This window comes from Leucoraja erinacea, unplaced genomic scaffold, assembly GCF_028641065.1.
Source record: "Leucoraja erinacea ecotype New England unplaced genomic scaffold, Leri_hhj_1 Leri_419S, whole genome shotgun sequence".
Lineage (NCBI taxonomy): Eukaryota > Metazoa > Chordata > Chondrichthyes > Rajiformes > Rajidae > Leucoraja > Leucoraja erinaceus.
Window position 1 is genome coordinate 100001 of NW_026576320.1, and position 17307 is coordinate 117307.

General features: G+C 51.1%; 1 protein-coding gene across 1 annotated transcript in view; it reads left to right on the forward strand.

Moving 5' to 3' along the window:
- LOC129693763 (uncharacterized) overlaps positions 1-11517 on the forward strand; it is a 12583-nt gene extending 1066 nt beyond the window's left edge. The window contains exons 2-6 of the mRNA XM_055630533.1: positions 2381-2522; positions 4656-4741; positions 5764-6738; positions 7641-7826; positions 10500-11517. Coding sequence (XP_055486508.1) covers positions 2381-2522; positions 4656-4741; positions 5764-6738; positions 7641-7826; positions 10500-10549 — 1439 coding nt within the window. The 3' untranslated portion in view covers positions 10550-11517. The remainder of the gene's footprint in view (positions 1-2380; positions 2523-4655; positions 4742-5763; positions 6739-7640; positions 7827-10499) is intronic.
- Positions 11518-17307: the final 5790 nt, after the last annotated feature.

Genomic DNA, 17307 nt, shown 5'->3' on the forward strand with positions numbered 1-17307 from the left:
ATTCTCTGCCTCAGAGGCCGGTTCTCTGGATGCTTTCAAGAGAGAGCTAGATAGGGCTCTTAAAGATAGCGGAGTCAGGGGAGAAGGCAGGAACGGGGTACTGATTGGGGGTGATCAGCCGTGATCGCATTGAATGGCGGTGCTGGCTGGCTCGAAGGGCCGAATGGCCTCTACTCCTGCACCTATTGTCTATAAGGGTAGGTAGACAAAAAATTTTGTCTACCTTCGATGTTTTCCAGCATCTGCAGTTTTGTTCCTTCTTAAACCTAATACGGGGATAATATTGAAACATAGGCAATAGGTGCAGGAGTAGAGGCCATTCGGCCCTTCGAGCCTGCACCAGCAACACCATTCAATATGATCATGGCTGATCATCCAACTCAGTATCCCATCTCTGCCTTCTCTCCATACCCCCTGATCCCTTTAGCCACAAGGGCCACATCTAACTCCCTCTTAAATATAGCCTGGCCTCAACTACCTTCTGTGGCAGAGAATTCCACAGATTCACCACTCTCTGTGTGTGTGTGTGTGTGAGAAAAAATGTTTTTCTCATCTCGGTCCTAAAAGATTTACCCCCTTATCCTTAAACTGTGTGGCCCCTTTAGTGCAAGGTAAACTCAGTAAAGTCCTATCAAAGATAGAACTATTAAATAGGTCAGGGGGGGGGAGGGGCTGTTTTGGTTGTATCTCTAAATCAAAATTCGAGTATTTCGGAAAAAAAAAACCGCAGAGCTTTGCAAATCTGTCGTCAGGAAATAGCACCTTTGCCGAGAATGTGCTTTGTGCAAAAAATATGTGTATCAGTCTCTTGCCCAGAGTAGGGGAATCGAGGGCCAGAGGACACGGGTTCAAGGTGAAGGGGGGAAAAGATTTCATTGGAATCCGAGGGGTAGATTTTTCCACACTTTTCGGGGGTGGTGGGTGTATGGAACGAGCTGCCGGAGGAGGTAGTTGAGGCTGGGACTATCCCAGCGTTTAAGAAACAGTTGGACTGGTACATGGATAGGACGGGTTTGGAGGGATATGGACCAAGGTGGGACATTGTTGGCCGGTGTGGGCAAGTTGGGCCAAAGGGCCTGTTTCCACGCTGTATCACTCTATGACTAGTGTAGATGGGACATTGTTGGCCAGTATGGCCAAGTTGGGCAGAAGGGCCTGTTTCCACACTGTATCACTCTATGACTCTATGACTAATGTAGCTGGGACATTGTTGGCTAGTATGTGCAAGTTGTGCTGAAGGGCCTGTTTCCACACTGTATCAGTCTATGACTCTATGACTAATGTAGCTGGGACATTGTTGGCTAGTATGTGCAAGTTGGGCCAAAGGGCCTGTTTCCATGCTGTACATTTCTCTGTGACTAGTGTAGCTGGGACAATGTTGGCCAGTATGAGCAAGTTGGGCCGAAGGGCCTGTTTCAACACTGTATCACTCTATAACTAGTGTAGATGGGACATTGTTGGCTAGAATGGCCAAGTTGGGCCAAAGGGCCTGTTTCCATGCTGTATCATTCTATAACTAGTGTAGATGGGACATTGTTGGCTAGTATAGCCAAATTGGGCAGAAGGGCCTGTTTCCACACTGTATCACTCTATGACTAGTGTAAATTTTATTACATCTAGGCTGGATTACTGTAACGCGCTCTATTTTGGTGTTGCTCGTTCTTCACTGGCTCGTCTCCAGTTGGTTCAGAATGCTGCTGCTCGCCCTTTTAACAGGGACTCGAAAGAGGGAGCACATATCGCCAATTCTGCCCTCCCTACACTGGCTCCCGGTGCACTTTCGGGTTCATTTTAAGATACTGTTATTTGTTTTTAAATCTCTGAATGGGCTCGCCCCGCCTTACCTCTCTGAGCTGCTCCACCCATACGCTCCTGCCCGGTCCCTCAGGTCAGCTGGTCAGCTGCTCCTGGAGGTACCGAGGTCTAGTCGGAGGCTCAGAGGGGATAGAGCCTTCTCTGTTGCTGCTCTGGCATTCTGGAACACCCTGCCGTTGCACATCAGACAGGCCCCCTCACTGTCCATCTTCAAATCCAGTGTTAAAACACATTTGTACTCCCTGGCTTTTGACCATGCCTGAGGCTTTGCTTCTGTTTGTGGTGTTTTTGATGTTTCTTTATTTGACATGTCTTTTCCTACTATTTCTTTTGATTGTTATTTTTGGTGTGTATTAACTTTTTTGTCAATGATTAGTGATGTACAGCACTTTGTTGCAGCTATGTTTGTTTTTAAAGTGCTCTATAAATAAAATTATTATTATTATTATTATTATAAATGCTACATGCTGGCCAGTATGGGCAAGTTGGGCCGAAGGGCCCGTTTCCACACTGTATCACTCTACGACTCTCTGTGTGAGTGATGTACGTATGTTGTTTTTCCCAGTCGCAGCTCACCGACACTCAGGAGGAGCCGGGCTCCGGTGCTGCTGGCTAATCTTGGAGATGGAGTTTCCCGAAGTTTCCTATCCGGTCCTGAAAAGTTACCGGCAGCTCCCAGTGGCCGGAGATTGCTCCAAGTATCTGGAGTAAGTAATACCCATCCCAGCGAGGGAAATATTGGTTCAGAGACACTTTTATGCTGCATGTAATAGAAAATTACTGATCATCCAACTCAGTATCCCATCCCTGCCTTCTCTCCATACCCCCTGATCCCTTTAGCCACATCTAACTCCCTCTTAAATATAGCCACTGAACTGTGTGGCCTCAACTACCTTTCAAATTCAATATGATCATGGCTGATCATCCAACTCAGTATCCCATCCCTGCCTTCTCTCCACACCCCCTGATCCCTTTAGCCACAAGGGCCACATCTAACTCCCTCTTAAATATACTGTGTGGCCTCAACTACCTTCTGCGGCAGAGAATTCCACAGATTCACCACTCTGTGTGTGTGAAAAAATGTTTTTCTCATCTCATCTCAGTCCTAAAAGATTTCCCCCTTATCCTTAAACTGTGTGTGTGTGTGGCCCCTTGTCCTGGACTTCCCCAACATCGGGAACAATCTTCCTGCATCTAGCCTGTCCAACCCCTTAAGAATGTAATGGGTGGGGGATCCCCCCCTGGGTGTGTATATTATATATACAAGCCGATCTATCCAGGGTCTGGGTGAACCTTCTCTGCTAGGATCCCAAGTTGGCAAGAAGTGTCTTTCCTCAGATTAGGAGACAAAAACTGTACGCCATACTCCAGGTGTGGTCCTCGTCCATGGACCCTGTACAACTGCAGTAGAACCTCCCTGCTCCTATACTCAAATCCTTTGTGTGAAAAAAAGCTTTTTACCATCTCTTTCCTCACTGCCTGTTGCACCTGCATGCCTAAACTGTGTGTGTTTTAATGACTGGGTGTACAACATCGGACACCAGGTCTGCGTTGCCTGTCCAACCCCTTTCCTAATCGGCCAGCATTCAGACAATATAACCATATAACAATTACAGCACGGCAACAGGCCACTCGGCCCTTCTAGTCCATGCCAAACACTTATTCTCCCCTAGTCCCATCTACCTGCACTCAGACCATAACCCTCCATTCCCTTCCCATCCATATAACTATCCAATTTATTTTTAAATGATAAAATCGAACCTGCCTCCACCACCTTCACTGGAAGCTCATTCCACACAGCCACCACTCTCTGAGTAAAGAAGTTCCCCCTCATGTTACCCCTCCCTTAATTCTCAAATCATGTCTGAACCTCTTGTTTGAATCTTCCCTACTCTCAGTGGGAAAAGCTTGTCCACGTCAACTCTGTCTATCCCTCTCATCATTTTAAAGACCTCGATCAAGTCCCCCCCCTTAACCTTCTGCGCTCCAAAGAATAAAGACCTAACTTGTTCAACCTTTCTCTGTAAGTTAGTTGCTGAAACCCAGGCAACATTGTAGTAAATCTCCTCTGTACACTCTCTATTTTGTTGACATCCTTCCTATAATTGGTCGACCAAAATTGTACACCATACTCCAGAATTGGCCTCACCAATGCCTTGTACAATTTTAACATTACTGAGGTATGGGGGTGGGGGGTGTGTGTGTGTGTGTAACACTGGGGTACAGTATCGGTGAGGCGGGGTCCGTCTATAAGACTAGGGGAACACAGAATAACCGCTGGTGAACCGTCTCTGCACTCCCTCTGAGGAAGGACATTATTGCCGTAGAGGGAGTGCAGAGACGGTTCACCAGACTGATTCCTGGGATGTCAGGACTGTCTTATGAAGAAAGACTTGGTTTTATACTCTCTAGAATTTAGGAGATTGAGAGGGGATCTTATAGAAACTTACAAAATTCTTAAGGGGTTGGACAGGCTAGATGCAGGAAGATTGTTCCCGATGTTGGGGAAGTCCAGAACAAGGGGTCACAGCTTAAGGATAAGGGGGAAATCCTTTAAAACCGAGATGAGAAGAACTTTTTTCACACAGAGAGTGGTGAATCTCTGGAACTCTCTGCCACAGAGGGTAGTTGAGGCACACAGTTCATTGGCTATATTTAAGAGGGAGTTAGATGTGGGGGGATGTGGCTAAGGGGATCAGGGGGTATGGAGAGAAGGCAGGGATGGGATACTGAGTTGGATGATCAGCCATGATCATATTTGGCGAATGGTGCTGGCTCGAAGGGCCGAATGGCCTCTACTCCTGCATCTAATTTCTATGCTTCTATGTTTCTTCCCACAGGTTCAGCACCCTTGCGGGCCAGACCTTCTGTGTGTTACTCAGTAAAGCTGAAAAGTTGAAGGACGTTGTGGATTCTCGGTCCGCAGGTGAGGTTTCTAAACCCCGGGGCACGGTGGGGACTTCAGCGAGTCTTCACGCAGGCCGCACGGTGTTAAAACTTTCATTTCGCTGTCTGCGCGGAGTTTGCAGGTCCTCCCCGTGGGTTTTCGCCGAGATCTTCCGTTTCCTCCCACACTCCAAAGGCTCCAAAGGGTTTGTAGGTTAATTGGCTTGGTGTAAAATGTGACAATTGTCCCCAGTGGGTGGGTGTAGGATGGTGTGAGTGTGCGGGGATCGCTGGTCGGCACGGGCCCTGTGGGCTGAAGGGCCTGTTCCTCTAAAGTCTACAGTATAGGTTAGACATAGAAACATCGAAATTAGGTGCAGGAGTAGGCCATTCGGCCCTTCGAGCCTGCACCGCCATTCAATATGATCATGGCTGATCATCCAACTCAGTATCCCGTCCCTGCCTTCTCTCCATACCCCCTGATCCCCTTAGCCACAAGGGCCACATCTAACTCCCTCTTAAATATAGCCAATGAACTGTGGCCTCGACTACCCTCTGTGGCAGAGAGTTCCAGAGATTCACCACTCTCTGTGTGAAAAACGTTCTTCTCATCTCGGTTTTAAAGGATTTCCCCCTTATCCTTAAGCTGTGACCCCTTGTCCTGGACTTCCCCAACATCGGGAACAATCTTCCTGCATCTAGCCTGTCCAACCCCTTTTTGAGGTTGAGGCAGACACGGCAGTGGGTATTAAGGGACATTTGGATTGTGTGTCTAGATATGCAGGGAACGGAGGAGGGGGGTGGATGGGAGATGGTCCACAACAGGTTCGACACTAATTGTGGTCGGTTCCGATACTCTTTTACAACAGTCGGCATGGACTCGATGGGCCGAAGGGCCTGTTTGCGTTCTGTACGACAACAGTCGACTATTAACGGGAGTCAGTTCCCACATTTAACGCCAGGACATTGGGAGCAACAGGAAAAAAAGCTGCCGTACAAAACAAAACAACAGTCCCGGGGGGAAAACTGTTTCCTTGGTGACCGTGACGTTTGTTTTCACAGGTGTCCCCGTGTTGCCTGGAAGACCCAGTCTGGCACCGCCCAACATCGCCCGACTCAGGCCAGTAGAACAGGAAGTGGCTTCAACCATCCCTGTAGAACAGGAAATTGCTTCAAAAATCCCAGTAGAACAGGAAGTGACTTCAACCATGCCAGTAGAACAGGAAGTGACGTCAACCATGCCAGTAGGACAGGAAGTGATTTCAAAAATCCCAGTAGAACAGGAAGTGACTTCAACCATCCCAGTAGGACAGGAAGTGACTTCAAAAATCCCAGTAGAACAGGAAGTGACTTCAAAAATCCCAGTAGGACAGGAAGTGACTTCAACCATCCCAGTAGAACAGGAAGTGACTTCAAAAATCCCAGTAGAACAGGAAGTGACTTCATCCCAAGTGACTTCAAAAATCCCAGTAGAACAGGAAATGACTTCAAAAATCCCAGTAGGACAGGAAGTGGCTTCAACCATCCCAGTAGAACAGGAAATTGCTTCAAAAATCCCAGTAGAACAGGAAGTGACTTCAAAGATCCCAGTAGGACAGGAAATGACTTCAAAAATCCCAGTAGAACAGGAAGTGACTTCAACCATGCCAGTAGAACAGGAAATGACTTCAAAAATCCCAGGCTTCAACCATAGGACAGGAAGTGACTTCAACCATGCCAGTAGGACAGGAAGTGACTCAACCATCCCAGTAGGACAGGAAGTGACTTCAAAAATCCCAGTAGAACAGGAAGTGGCTTCAACCATCCCAGTAGAACAGGAAGTGGTGCCAACATCTGGTCCACCCGTCTCTCCCATCCCCGGGCTGAAGGAACAAGACCACGTCGCTGGTCCGTCAACCTCATCGCTCCCCCCATCGGCAGCAACTGGACCCCACGGGGAGGGGGGAACAAGAAGGCTCGGTCCGTCCACTACACCCTCCCCCTGGTGGAGAGCGAGGGGGCCCCAGGACATGGACCAGAGGCCGGTCACCGTGGAGGGTAAGGATCACGTTCTCAACACCAACCAACGCCCGCCCCCGTCCCACCTGCCCGCATTTGGCCCACATTCCCCAGGGTAGCGGGTAGAACTGCTGCCTCACCGCGCCAGAGACCCGGGTTCGATCCCGACCACGGGCGCTGTCTGTACGGAGTTTGCACGTTCTCCCCGTGACTTTTCTACGAGATCTTCGGCTGGTACTCGCTAGAATTTAGAAGATTGAGGGGGGATCTTATAGAAACTTACAAAAGACTTAGAACAAGGACATTCTTGCCATAGAGGGCTACAGAGAGGTTCACCAGACTGAAGATTGACTTTCCCTGGATAGATCGGCTTGTACTCGGGAATTTAGGAGATTGACAAGGGGATCTTATAGAAACACAAAATTCTTAAGGGGTTGGACAGGCTAGATGCAGGAAGATTGTTCCCGATTTGGGGAAGTCCAGAACTAGGGGTCACAGTTTAAGGATAAGAGGGAAATCCTTTAGGACTGAGATGAGATGAGAAAAACATTTTTTTTCACACACACAGAGAGTGGTGAATCTGTGGAATTCTCTGCCACAGAAGGTAGTTGAGGCCACACAGTTCATTGCCTATATTTAAGAGGGAGTTAGATGTGGCCCTTGTGGCTAAAGGGATCAGGGGGTATGGAGAGAAGGCAGGTACAGGATACTGAGTTGGATGATCAGCCATGATCATATTGAATGTTGGTGCAGGCTCGAAGGGCCGAATGGCCTCTACTCCTGCACCTATTGTCTATGTTTCTCTGACAGCACCCGTAGTCGGGATCGAACCTGGGTCTCCAGAACCTGTGAGGCAGGGACTGACCCGCTGAGTTACTCCAGCACTACGAGTCTGAACTAACGAAGGATTTTTTTCAAGAGGTGTCTTTGTGTCTCGGCAGGTGAGGCGGAGAGCGAGGTTCCGGGGGACAGCGAAGGGGTCAGGCATTGGCACCGAGGAGCCTCGGAGATTCACGGAGGGAGGAATCACGCCTACCTTCTCCTGCTGCTCCTGGCATCCACATGTTTCTTGATGCTGGTCGCTGTGGCGGCTCGCAAAGCCAAACAGCCCACGCCAGCCCCCCAAGGTAAGACAAACCAAATCCCATCCTGTCCTCCATTTCACTTGGGCCCGTACAGTCATCAGTGATACGGGGTCTCGACTGGACAAGCTCGATGCAGGAAAAATGTTCCCAATGTTGGGCGAGTCCAGAACCAGGGGCCACACACACACACACACAGTCTTAGAATGTGGGACGACAGATGGCACAATGGGCTAAGTGTTCGGCTGGGCACCGGGTTCGAATCCCGCTTGGAGTGCACACTGTCGTTGTGTCCTTGGGGCAAGACATTATTGCCATAGAGGATTTGAGTATAGGAGCAGGGAGGTTCTACTGCAGTTGTACAGGGTCTTGGTGAGACCACACCTGGAGTATTGCGTACAGTTTTGGTCTCCAAATCTGAGGAAGGACATTCTTGCCATAGAGGATTTGAGTCTAGGAGCAGGGAGGTTCTACTGCAGTTGTACAGGGTCTTGGTGAGACCACACCTGGAGTATTTCGTACAGTTTTGGTCTCCTAATCTGAGGAAAGACATTCTTGCCGCAGAGGATTTGAGTATAGGAGCAGGGAGGTTCTACTGCAGTTGTACAGGGTCTTGGTGAGACCACACCTGGAGTATTGCGTACAGTTTTGGTCTCCTAATCTGAGGAAAGACATTATTGCCATTGAGGGAGTACAGAGAAGGTTCACCAGACTGATTCCTGGGATGTCAGGACTGTCTAATGAAGAAAGACTGGATAGACTTGGTTTATACTCTCTAGAATTTAGGAGATTGAGGGGGGATCTTATAGAAACTTACAAAATTCTTAAGGGGTTGGACAGGCTAGATGCAGGAAGATTGTTCCCGATGTTGGGGAAGTCCTGGACAAGGGGCCACACAGTTTAAGGATAAGGGGGAAATCCTTTAAAACCGAGATGAGGAGAACTTTTTTTCACACAGAGAGTGGTGAATCTCTGGAACTCTCTGCCACAGAGGGTAGTTGAGGCCACACAGTTCATTGGCTATATTTAAGAGGGAGTTAGATGTGGCCCTTGTGGCTAAAGGGATCAGGGGGTATGGAGAGAAGGCAGGTACGGGATACTGAGTTGGATGATCAGCCATGATCATATTGAATAGCGAATGGTGCAGGCTCGAAGGGCCGAATGGCCTACTCCTGCACCTATTGTCTATGTTTCTATGTTTCTAAGACACTTCACCCTCCTTTGCCTGTGTGTAAATGTAATGTCATTATTTGAAGCACTTTGGGGTCAATGCAAGTTGACTAAAAATGTGCATTATAAATAAGATTATTATTATTATTATAGAATAAAGGGGGGAGGCCATTTAAGACTGAGGTGAGAAAAAACTTTTTCAGTTGTGAATTTGTGGAATTCCCTGCCACAGAGGGCAGTGGAGGCCAAGCCACTGGATGGATTTAAGAGAGAGTTGGGGCTAGTGGAATCAAGGGAAATGAGGAGAAGGCAGGCATGGGTTATTGATAGGGGACATAGAAACATAGAAAAAAGAGTAGAGGCCATTCGGCCCTTCGAGCCTGCACCATTCGCCATTCAATATGATCATGGCTGATCATCCAACTCAGTATCCTGTACCTGCCTTCTCTCCATACCCCCTGATCCCTATAGCCACATCTAACTCCCTCTTAAATATAGCCAAAGAACTGCCATCTTGATCACATTGAATGGCGGTGCTGGCTCGAAGGGCCAAATGGCCTCCTCCTGCACCTATTGTTTCTATGTTTCTACGATATAGTCGGGATAGGAGCAGAATTAGGCCATTCGGCCCATCAAGACCACCCTGCCATTCAACCACGGCTGATCTGTCATTCCCTCTCAATTCTCCTGCCTTCTCCCTGTAACCCCTGACTCCCCCACTAATCGAAAATCCATCTGCCTCACAGAGGGCGGTGGAGGCCGGTTCTCTGGATGCCTTCAAGCCCTTTAGAACGGAGACGAGGAAACACTTTTTCTCACACAGAGAGTTGTGAGTCTGTGGAATTCCCTGCCTCACAGAGGGCGGTGGAGGCCGGTTCTCTGGATGCTTTCAAGAGAGAGCTAGATAGGGCTCTTAAAGATGGCGGAGTCAGGGGAGAAGGCAGGAACGGGGTACTGATTGGGGATGATCAGCCACGATCACATTGAATGGCGGTGCTGGCTCGAGGGGCCGAATGGCCTCTACTCCTGCACCTATTGTCTATGTTTCTATGTTTCTGTGTCATATGCTGAGAGAATGGAGCGGCTGTGGGCTTGTACACTCTGGAGTTTAGAAGGATGAGAGGGTATCTCATTGAAACATATATGAGATTGTGAAGGGCTTGGACACGCTAGAGGCAGGAAACATGTTCCCGATGTTGGGGGAGTCCAGAACCAGGGGCCACACACACACACACACAGTTTAAGAATAAGGGGTCGGCCATTTAGAACGGAGACGAGGAAACACTTTTTCACCCAGAGAGAGTGGTGAGTCTGTGGAATTCTCTGCCTCACAGAGGGCGGTGGAGGCCGGTTCTCTGGATACTTTCAAGAGAGAGCTCTTAAAGATAGCGGAGTCAGGGGAGAAGGCAGGAACGGGGTACTGATTGGGGATGATCAGCCATGATCACATTGAATGGCGGTGCTGGCTCGAAGGGCCGAATGGCCTCTACTCCTGCACCTGTTGTCTATTGTCTCCGATGTCTAACGGTGGTATTTCTTTGTGCACAGCTGCCAGTGTGGATCTTATCCGCTACTCAAGGGTTACGAGCGGCGTGTGAGGAGAGGAGGAGAGAGGAGGAGGAGAGGTGACCACAGCTCATCCCATCCTCTGCTTTGCCGCTAATCCCCACCAGCGGGGAAAACCGGAGACTCCCGACGCTCCCGTTCACAAGGGCGCCAAGCGCGGAGTGATCCACGAGATCCCACCGTATGGTCGGTCTCCAGCCTTGAATGAGGCCCAGCGCAAATTGGAGGAGCAGCACCTCATATTTGCCCCCGGGCAGCTTGCACCCCAGCGGCACGAACATTGGGAAGGGACTTAAACTACATTTTGCCTTCCGCCACAGTGAGGAGTGTGTGTAGGAGTCACTAAACATAGGAAATAGGCGCAGGAGGGGGCCATTCGGACCAGCGGTGCAGGCTCGAAGGGCCGAATGGCCTCTACTCCTGCACCTATTTTCTGTTTCTATGGGAAGGCTTTCATGATTATGGTACCAATTCTACGATGGGAGTTTTCCCAATTGCTGTTTTATTGCAGAGTCTAACCAGCATTGTTAGATGTTTAATATTTCATCATTGTTTGTGTATTTTGTCTCAAATACTTGTTTGTGTGTAATTTTTTAAAAAATTAAACTTTTAAGGAACTTTGCCTGCCTGTGGCCGGTTCTTTCTTGAGGGTGTGGCGCGGAGGATAGTCGCTGTCTCACCGCGTCGGGTTTGATCCCGACCACGGGAGCCCGCCTGTGCGGAGTTTGCACGTTCTTCCCGTGACCCAGCGCGTGGGCTTTCTCCGGGTGCTCCGGTTTGTACACTCTGGAGTTTCGAAGGATGAGAGGGAATCTCATTGAAACATGTATGAGATTGTTAAGGGCTTGGACATGCTAGAGGCAGGAAACATGTTCCTGATGTTGGGGAAGTCCAGAACCAGGGGCCACACAATGGAGCGGCTGGGCTTGTACACTCTGTGGAGTTTAGAAGGATGAGAGGGGATCTCATTGAAACATATTTGAGATTGTTAAGGGCTTGGACACACTAGAGGCAGGAAACATGTTCCCGATGTTGGGGGGGTCCAGAACCAAGGGCCACACAATGGAGCGGCTGGGCATGTACCCTCTGTGGAGTTTAGAAGGATGAGAGGGTATCTCATTGAAACATATATGAGATTGTTAAGGGCTTGGACACGCTAGAGGCAGGAAACATGTTCCCGATGTTGGGGGGGTCCAGAACCAGGGGCCACACAATGGAGCGGCTGGGCTTGTACACTCTGTGGAGTTTAGAAGGATGAGAGGGCATCTCATTGAAACATATATGAGATTGTTAAGGGCTTGCACACACTAGAGGCAGGAAACATGTTCCTGATGTTGGGGGAGTCCGAAACCAGGGGCCACACAAAGGAGCGGCTGGGCTTGTACACTCTGTGGAGTTTAGAAGGATGAGAGGGTATCTCATTGAAACATATACGAGATTGTTAAGGGCTTGGACACGCTAGAGGCAGGAAACATGTTCCCGATGTTGGGGGAGTCCAGAACCAGGGGCCACACACACACACAGTTTAAGAATAAGGGGTAAGCCATTTTGAACGGAGACGAGGAAACACTTTTTCTCACAGAGAGTTGTGAGTCTGTGGAATTCTCTGCCTCAGAGGGCGGTGGAGGCCGGTTCTCTGGATGCTTTCAAGAGAGAGCTAGATAGGGCTCTTAAAGATAGCGGAGTCAGGGGATATGGGGAGAAGGCAGGAACGGGGTACTTAGAAACATAGAAAATAGGTGCAGGAGTAGGCCATTCGGCCCTTCGAGCCTGCACCGCCATTCAATATGACCCAATATTTATGGGGGTCCTTGTTCATCAGTCAATGCAAGTAAGCATGCAGGTACAGCAGGCAGTGAAGAAAGCCAATGGCATGTTGGCCTTTATAACAAGAGGAGTCGAAGAGACAATAGGTGCAGGAGTAGAGGCCATTCGACCCTTCGAGCCAGCACCATTCGCCATTCAATGTGATCATCCCCAATGATCAGCCGTGATCACATTGAATGGCGGTGCTGGCTCGAAGGGCCGAATGGCCTCTACTCCTGCACCTATTGTCTATGTTTCCATGCTTCCATTCCTGGGAGCGCAGGAGGATGAGGGGGCCTTTTCCGTAGTATATCTCTAAAGACTGAACGTGCAAACTCCGTTCAGGCAGCGCCCGGGGCTAGGATGGAACCCGGGTCTCCGGCGCGGTGAGGCAGCAGCACTACCCGCTGCTGCTCCGCGGATGATCCCGCAACAACAGCCGACGGCGTGAGTCAGATGCCAGAAGGTCACAGACGAGGAAATGAAGTCAGAAATGCGAAGTATTTTGATTGCGATGAGTCACCAGATATAAGTGGCCTGAGTCTAACATGATCACACACGCCATTACCACTCCCCTCTCCTATGTGTGGGAGGGATTTGCAGATGCTGGTTTATTCCGTAGACCAAATCTGAGGAAGGACATTATTGCCATAGAGGGAGTGCAGAGACGGTTCACCAGACTGATTCCTGGGATGTCAGGACTGTCTTATGAAGAAAGACTGGATAGACTTGGTTTATACTCTCTAGAATTTAGAAGATTGAGAGGGGATCTTATAGAAACTTACAAAATTCTTAAGGGGTTGGACAGGCTAGATGCAGGAAGATTGTTCCCGATGTTAGGGAAGTCCAGGACAAGGGGTCACAGCTTAAGGATAAGGGGGAAATCCTTTGAAACCGAGATGAGAAGAACTTTTTTCACACAGAGAGTGGTGAATCTCTGGAACTCTCTGCCACAGAGGGTAGTTGAGGCCAGTTCATTGGCTATATTTAAGAGGGAGTTAGATGTGGCCCTTGTGGCTAAGGGGATCAGGGGGTATGGAGAGAAGGCAGGTACAGGATACTGAGTTGGATGATCAGCCATGATCATATTGAATGGCGGTGCAGGCACGAAGGGCCAAATGGCCTCTACTCCTGCACCTAATTTCTATGTTTCTATGTTGCCTGCCTAATTCACTCCAGCCCCTTCCGATCTCTAGTTCCTCTGCCCACCATCCCTCCTGGTGGGACCACATCTGCAGTATTGTGTACAGTTTTGGTCTCCTAATTTGAGGAAGGACATCCTTGTGATTGAGTAGGTTCTCCGGAACGATCCCTGGGATGGCGGGACTGTCACATGAGGAAAGATTGAAAAGACTAGGCTTGTATTCACTGGAGTTTAGAAGGATGAGGAGAAGGGAGGGGTGGGGGGGGGTCTTATAGAAACATATTCTAAAATTATAAAAGGACTGGACAAGCTAGATGCAGGAAAAATGTTCCCAATGTTGGGCGAGTCCCGAACCAGGGGCTACACAAACAGTCTTAGAATAAAGGGGAGGCCATTTAAGACTGAGGTGAGAAAAAACGTTTTCACCCAGAGAGTTGTGAATCTGTGGCCATTTGGGACTGAGATGAGGAGAAACTTTTTCACCCAGAGAGTTGTGTGAATCTGTGGCCATTTGGGACTGAGACGAGGAGAAACTTTTTCATCCAGAGAGTTGTTGTGTGAATTTGTGGAATTCCCTGCCACAGAGGGCAGTGGAGGCCAAGTCACTGGATGGATTTAAGAGAGAGTTAGATAGAGCTCTAGGGGCTGGTGGAGTCAAGGGGTACGGGGAGAAGGCAGGCCCGGGTTATTGATTGGGGACGATCAGCTTAGGATCATATTGAATGGCTGGGTTGTGAATTTGTGGAATTCCCTGCCACAGAGGGCAGTGGAGGCCAAGTCACTGGATGGATTTAAAAAGAGGAAGGGAAAAAGAACAGAACTAGAAACGGTGAAAAAGCGGAGATATATCCAATGACGTTGATATATCCGATGGTGTTAATATGCGGGGATCGCTGGTTGGCGCGGACTCAATGGGCCGAAGGGCCTGCTTCCACACCGACCAGCGATCCCCGCACACACTAACACCATCCTACACCCACTAGGGACAATTTAATACACGTACGCCAAGCCCATTAACCTACAAACCCGCACGCACGTCTTTGGAAGTGTGGGAGGAAACCGAAGATCTCGGAGAAAACCCACGCAGGTCACGGGGAGAACGTGCAAACTCCGTACAGACAAGTGCCCGTGGTCGGGATCGAACCCGGGTCTCCGGCGCTGCAAGGCAGGGACTCTACCACCGTGCCAACCCTATCTATGGAGGACGAGGTTGGAGGAGGTGCAAGTGAACCTCTGCCTGGCTTGAGAGGGGTGACCCGAAGTTCGACAAAGGCAAACGAGGTCTCTCTAGTTGCACTAACTTTAATCTGCATCAGATCCACAGACACTTACAGCCCGCGGTGGGTGAGTGTGTGTGTGTGTGTGTGCGTGCGTGTGTGTGTGTGCGTGCGTGTGTGTGCGTGCGCTTGTGTGTGAGTGTGTGTGTATGAGTGTGTGTGTGTATGTATGTGTGTATGTGTTTGTGTGTGTGTGTGTGTCTGTGTACGTGTGTGTGTGTGCTTGTGTGTGTGTGTGTGTGTGTGTGTGTGTGTGTGTGGTGTGTGTGTGCGTGGACTTGTGTGTGAGTGTGTGTGTGTGTGTGTGTGTGTGTGTGTGTGTGTGTGTGTGCGCGTGCGCTTGTGTGTGTGTGTGTGTGTGTGTGTGTGTGTGTGTGTGTGTGTGTGTGTGTGTGTGCGTGCGCTTGTGTGTGTGAGTGTGTGTGTGTGTGTGTGTGTGTGTGTGTGTGTGTGTGTGTGTGTTTGCGGTGAGTGTGGTGGGGGGGTGAACTTAGGACCCTGTGAGTCACGTGTGTGTGTGTGTGTGTGCGTGTGTGTGTGTGTGTGTGTGTGTGTGTGTGTGTGTGTGTGTTTTGCGGATGAGGTGGTGGGGGGTGAACTTAGGACCCTGGAGTCACGTGTGTGTGTGTGTGCGTGTGTGTGTGTGTGTGTGTGCGTGTGTGCGTGTGTGTGTGTGTGTGTGTGTGTGTGTGTGTGTGTGTGTGGGGTGTGGGTGCACGTGCGCGTGTGTGTGTGTGTTTGCAGACGTGGTGGTGGGGAGTGAACCTAGGACCCTGCAGTCACGTGTGTGTGTGTGTGTGGTGTGTGGGTGTGTGTGTGTGTGTGTGCATGCATGCGTGTGCGTGTGTGTGTGTTTGCGGATTAGGAGGTGAGGGATGAACTTAAGACCCTGGGGGCCGTCGTGGGATGGGATGGTGGGGGGGCCGTTCCTAGCTGGGGGTCTCTGGCGCGAGGGGGAGACCCCCATTGTCGGGGGGGGGGGGAGGGGGGAGGATTGGGTTGGCGGGGGGGAGAAGACGGATGATCTCGGGCGGTGGGTGTGAGAGGGATGGAGGGGAAGCCCCTCCCCCCCCCCCCCCCCCCCTGTACGTCTGTTCTCCCCCCCCTCTCAGCACGGGCTCTTCTCCAGGGCCTGTTCCTTCGTTGCAGCCTTCTCCCAGTTCCGCCACTGTTGTCCTGCAAGCAGGGGGGGGGGGGGGGGGGGGGGGGGGGTCATCAAAGGTCAGTGGGCTGGAGACGGGGGGGGGTTCTCCCCCCTCTCCCTGCGCCCCTCTGTTCATCCCCCCCCCCCCCTCCCTCCCCCCCCCTTCCTCTCTCTCAGCCTCCCCATCAATCCCTCTCCACCCTCCCCCCCCCCCTCCATCTTCTCTCTCTCCCCACCACCACCTCCTGTCCCCCGCACTCCCCCTTCCCTTCCTGCTCTCTCCCACCCTGCCTAACTCCATCCCTCTCTCCCCCTCCCCCTTCCCCTCCGCTACAACCTCTCCTCTCCCTCCATCTGCCTGTCCCTCAACCCCTCCTTCATTCCCCTCGATCCCCCTCCCCCTCCCTCCATCCCCCTCCCCTCTCCCCTATCCCTCCATCCCCCTCCCTGCATCTGCAGTTCCTTTCTACAATCATGATCTCTTAAAGTTGCGGTCTAACCTTCCGGGTGGAGGGGGGTTCCCTCGGTGGGAGGGGAATTGAGGGGGAGGGGGGACTCGGTGGGGGGGTAGGGGTGAGGAGGTGACTGGGATGGGGACACTGGGGAGGGAGGGGTGAGGGGGGGGATGGGGGAGGGGGAGAGGAGTGGGAGGGGGACCTCACAGGGTGAGAGGAGGGGAGGGAGGGGAAGAGGGGGTGTGGAGGGGATGGGGGAGGAAGAGGGGGTGTAGGGGGGATGGGTGGGAGGATTGATGGGGGGGGGAGAGGGTACAGAGGGGGAGGGGGTGAGGAGGGGTGGGGGGGAGGATGTGATTAACTCTGGGAGGGGGGAGAGAAGGGAGAGGGAGGGATTTTGAGAGTGGGGGGGTTAGGAGGTGAGGGGGGCAGTGGGGACGGTGGGGGGGGTGAGGGGGAGGAGTGTGGGGGATTGTGAGTGAGGGGTATAGAGGTGTGGAGGGTGTATGTGGAGAGCATGGGGTGGGGGGGAGAGGGTGTCTGTGGAGAGGGGGGGTGGAGGGGATGGGGGGGAGAGGGTGTGGTGGAGAGGGGGGGTGGGAGGATGGGATGGGGAAGAGGAGGGGGTAGAGGGGGATTATCCCTGGGGGGATAGGGAGGAAGGTGGGAGAGGGTGGGGGACAGTGGAAGGGGGTGAGGGGGGGAGGAGGTGTGGGGGGAATGTTCACCCTAAGAGGGGCTATGGCGTTGGTTAGGGGGTCAGGGGGAAGAGGGGGTTCACTCTTGTCTCTCCTACTCTTGGACCACCGTGTGTGGGGAGGGAGTGAGAGGGGGAGATCTGTGGAGCATTCTCCTCCTTCTAGAGGGGGGGTAATCTTAAGTATATGGCTCTGGGAGGTATTCTTACAATTGAGGGTGTGGCCAGAGTTTTCCTAAGAGGTTGTGATCCTGAAGTGGTTAGGAG